The 5,000-nt window shown below is 42.3% G+C and overlaps 1 protein-coding gene across 1 annotated transcript; it reads left to right on the top strand.

Moving 5' to 3' along the window:
- Nucleotides 1-2,076: 2,076 nt before the first annotated feature.
- hmx2 (H6 family homeobox 2) lies at nt 2,077-4,153 on the top strand. Its single transcript, XM_027033108.2, has 2 exons — nt 2,077-2,481; nt 3,299-4,153. The coding sequence occupies exons 1-2, from the start codon at nt 2,217-2,219 to the stop codon at nt 3,841-3,843; spliced, it is 810 nt and encodes a 269-aa protein (XP_026888909.1). The 5' UTR covers nt 2,077-2,216; the 3' UTR covers nt 3,844-4,153.
- The last annotated feature ends 847 nt before the right edge of the window (nt 4,154-5,000 follow it).

Here is a 5,000-nt window from a genome sequence, read left to right as displayed (position 1 = left end):
AGCTGCCATTTTTTAAACGTTTCGCGTAGTATATGCATTTAAACGAGAATTGAGTTTTTCTTCTTTCTTTTTTTCTGTTTCGAAAAAAAAAAGTTCAACAAATTTTCAGGAGGTACTTTATAAGACGTAGTTGCTAGGCCAACTTTACAAAACTTTCATTTTCTTAAAATATAAATAGAGAAAACAAAACAAATACAAGAAAAGACACTGTTTAAATACTTAGTGTGTCAATAAGAGAAAAAAACGCCTTTATCGATATATACATTACTTGGCTTTTTATGCATTTGTAGACGTGAGCAGGGTAGGCTACACAATCCAAATTTAACGGCTGTTGCCGAATTCCCGGCTTAAGTAAGTGTGTCATAAATTACGGGTCGTCGTAAACGAACCCCTCAATGAAGGGGTGTGCTTAGGTGGCATATGGACCGTCGTGGTTTGATATGCCTTTTCACACGGAGTTGCACCATTCAGCTCTCTCGTTAGCCGTCAGTGTTACACTTTTAAATATAGAGCTCACTTATGCACACCAGTGTAGGCTGTTATATGTTCAAATTATATCCAGAACGAGAGCATAGGAATATGAATTTGCGTAGAGATAATGCGCACTAAAAAAAGGCTATATTATTATTATTATTATTATTATTATTATTATTATTATTATTATTATTGTTGTTGTTGTGTTTTTCGCTAGTATAATGTAGTAAGATGCTTCTTTAGGTGTCTGGGGTAGGGGTTCCTCGACTCTTACAGCTCCCACCGGGTGTTCACGCGCTGTCATCTTAACAAAGGCCGAGCATTTATAAAGTGTCGGGGGTCTTTAGAAAACGCTAACGAGCGCTAATGTGGCAGGGCCGGCGGCTCGCGCCGTCGCAGCTGCCCCCGAGCCACGAGTCAGAGGTGGGGCGCGTGCCCACCCTCCAATCAATTAGTCAATCAATTAGCTGGATCCTGCCCGTGCGATCTGGCCCGCGGAGTCTGTAGATTTGTCCCGACATAATGATCAAATTAATTCTTAAACGGAGATAATGGACGTGGAATGAGTTTATTATTTTCAAGAAAAATGAGATAGGACCCATTATTAGTTCCTAGACTGTACGCTGGATTGTTTGACCAATTTTCCATTTATAGCATAAGGCTGGTGGAATTTAAAACGGTTATTTAATATGATATATGAGTTCTGACCCAGAGTTCAGACGGTTCAGCTGTGAGGGCGCGCGGTCTTTACAAATCCTAACGAGTGTTGATAAAAAGTGCGTTTTTTGTTTTTTTTTTATTTAACACGTGTTTTTCCAGTACATTAAAAGGCTTTTTTTATCTGAGTTTGCACTGCGCGCTCTATCGAAACCGAATTTTGAGTAAGATAGACAAGTCTCTTATAGCCTTTGTATCAGGCGCATTTAGGAAAGTTTATTAAAAATGTTTGCAATTTACGTATAAAAAGGTCATATTTGTTCCTATATTGGGTAGAAAATTTGACAAACAACTGTAATCCTTTCACATGAAATATGCGACCGAGCGTGTCTATACCTAGGTTAAACATAATCATTGTTTGCTTTTTGCAGTGCAGCAATTATTAACTTTTATTTCCTCATGCCAGCGAAGGTAAAGTAATGAGCGACTCCTGGGGCGCAGCAAATAACGCCGGCAAGTCCGATTCAGGCACGACAGGGAGTCGGAGCCTCGTTGGCCGCGATATTCAAATAACAGCCTATAGGGCCTATACGTAGGAAGAGAGAGTACTGAACGAGACGGAGCTGCCAGTCCCGGGCCACCGACTTTACAACCGCTTCTAATTTGAGTTGTAAGGCGAACAAAGGCGTATTAAATCAGCGAATGCGTGAATCAATTAATTCAGTGCAACAGGACAAGTTCCACCGCGTGTTATCTTCTGCGCGTCGGAGTTGATATGAGCCTTTCAGTTGCGCGACCCCTCGACGGTTTGAAATTTCCGGGCTCGCTTTGAGCGCGTGATTGGCCAGCGCCGGTCTTACCTACATGCAAATGAGGGCACGTTAAACCCGCCTCGAGACCAGAGCGCGTGGACGTGGAGAGGCATGCATTCGCGCACTCCCGAGCCCCACGAAAAACTACTTTTAAAACCTCTCAGTCGCCTTACAGAGTTCTTCACAAACCACGCACAAGTGTGTCTTCACATGTAGCCTAAATATTGCACCTATATTCCAGCATATCCGCATCGTCATTGTTATGAAGCGAGAATGAGCAATTCCCAGGACAGTGGAAGCAAGTGCTCGCCCGCCCCAATCTCGAGCTTCACCATCCAGTCGATTCTGGGCACGGCGAACGAGGGAGTACGGTCGGCGGCCAAGGACGGCGGCAAAGCCGCGCCGAGGAAGCGGACACTGTCCGTGTCATCCGAGGATGAGTGCAGCGCAGGCGAGGACTCAGGCGACTGCTACTGCTCCGAGCCCGGTCTGCCGGAGCCGTGCAACCGACATCAACCTCTCAACTTCTCCTGTCTCGGTAAGACGCGATAACGTTTCCGCGCGTCCGCACGCTGCACTTGTTCGGCATAAGTTTCCAACAGCGGAATCCTCCGTGGTGTCGCGCAGTGTGTGCCTTCCTGCACAGGCCAAAACATTGCACATTAATATCAGGGACGCATATTTGTTGTCATGTCTGTAAAGGAAGGCAATTGATCATAACGTGTGCTCGATCGCCGAATGGGATCAAACAAAACACTCTGATTTAATTCAACGTATCACCGCCGCTTCAACGAGCAGGCGAAAGGTCAAATAATTAACGGCATTTCCTCCCGGCCCGAAGTTAATCGAGTCTGCTCGATACTCGAATGTGCCACATTTCGTCAATTGAGCGTTAAATGTAACCTGATTTAATTATTATCGCGCATTAATGCTAGTATATTATATTGTTTATTTAACAGGGTGCTCGTGCCCGTTCAACAGTCGATCAAAGTCAGCTCTCTTGTCGAGTAACTCTCTTATCGAGTAATCGGGACATTTGATAGGGAAAAACTCCAGCAAATCCATTACATTAGGCACGAATTTTTGAAAGCGCCGATTTCCCGACACGGAGCTTTAAAAAGTGATTTGAAGTCAAAGAAACTCGTGCGCATTTTTGCGTACTTTAGAAAAACGGAAAACCTGCTATCGCTACCGAATTGGTAATGGTGACTTGATTAAAATGTATAGCTGGCCCGTGTGTGCAGTGCTACAGCGCAGTTGTGGAAATGCCGTATGGACTCTTATTTATGAATTACAGAAGCCTTCTGTCAATCAACCTTTTTTTTTTTTTTTTTTTTTTGGAATTTCGGTTGTAGGTACCAAAGGACTTATCCCCGGGCCAGACGGAACGGACCGAGCGCCGCATCTATCGCAGTCGTTTCTACCGGATTACAAAGACGAGCCGGATCGAGCATGTAGCCAAATGTCGCCCGTTTCTGAAGAAAGACAGCGAGACGTCCCGGACAAACAGAGTAACTCCGCCAAGAAGAAGACCCGCACCGTTTTCTCCCGGAGTCAGGTGTACCAGCTCGAGTCCACATTCGATATGAAGCGTTATTTGAGCAGCTCCGAGCGGGCTTGCCTCGCGTCCAGCCTGCAGTTAACGGAGACGCAGGTGAAAACGTGGTTTCAGAACCGGCGAAACAAATGGAAGCGCCAGCTGTCGGCAGAACTGGAAGCGGCCAACATGGCGCACGCCTCGGCGCAGACACTGGTTGGGATGCCGCTGGTTTTCAGAGATAATTCGTTGCTCCGGGTGCCGGTCCCAAGGTCTATCGCTTTTCCAACGCCGTTATACTACCCGGGGAGTAATCTACCGGCTCTACCCTTATATAGTCTTTATAACAAGGTTGAATACTGACTGTACGCATAGCAAAAAATCCACGAGTGAGGAGAAAAAGAAAACTAATACAGAAACACATTTAAGTATGTTTGGCAGAATCCATCTATTTATATCCCTATATTTGGTTAAAAAAATTACACATTTCTTATTATGCAGCGATTATACAAGCCTATATGTGTAAAACGAGAAAGCAACGAGCTTCTGTACATGTCATATAAAATACACCGTGTGTATAATTATTTTGTACTTTTATTTACATTTCTGTCCCTTGATTATAAACAATTTTACGCGCTATGTGAGGAGTGATAAAAAAAATCATTAAACTTTAATAACGTCATACCCGTTTCGCAGCTCTGAATGACACGGTTTCATATCGTACGTGTAGGCGTAAGTAATAACACCAGAAGTGGTTGCTATGGGCACACCATTTTCAACCAGTTGAGTGAATTTAAACGGATTTTAGAAAAATGTATAATTTATTTGAATTATATTTACTTAATTTGGTGCATGTAATGTGCAGTGATGAATGAATGAATGAATGAATGAATGAATGAAGTGGGTTTACAGTTGTCAAGACAGACTTGCGGCATCTGTTTTAGAGAGAATGTCTTATGTAGCAAGTCTTGTTTTTTCAAAAAGAAATGTGTAGTAGGATGAAAACCTTTTTGTTTTGCGAGCCAAAACAATTAAATAAGGCCTCTTCTTATGTAAAGGGCTTAATTTGTACACGCCACTATGTTCTTCTTTAATAAACTCATGGCTCAAAGTAAATTTAGCCTAATATATATCATATATATTAGTCTATATGACAATCATTAGGAAATGTGTTTTCCAAATGCTGAACACTGAGTTTTCCTCATAAACACTGTAATATCCTTGTAATCACTGATATATAACCTCTTGAACACTGAAATATACCCCTCGAACACGGAAATAGTCTCATGCAAATAAAATATCGTTTATTGTTTGTTGTAGGTTTTACTGTAGCATTAGTGTGCTTAATTTACAGATTTCTGTCCGAATCAATTTAACAGTACGAAATTAATTGCGGGCCAAAATGTGAACAATCTCTCAACAGATTAATTTAAGGACATTATCACTGTTTCATATTATTTCTGGATTAGCTATCATTAAGTGTTTTCTTTTTTTTTTTTAAATAATCCAGTAAAATTATT

This window comes from Electrophorus electricus, chromosome 13 (genome assembly GCF_013358815.1).
Source record: "Electrophorus electricus isolate fEleEle1 chromosome 13, fEleEle1.pri, whole genome shotgun sequence".
NCBI classification, from domain to species: Eukaryota; Metazoa; Chordata; class Actinopteri; order Gymnotiformes; family Gymnotidae; genus Electrophorus; species Electrophorus electricus.
The sequence above is the reverse complement of the archived record's forward strand: the minus strand, read 5'-3'. Positions and strand labels throughout refer to the sequence as shown.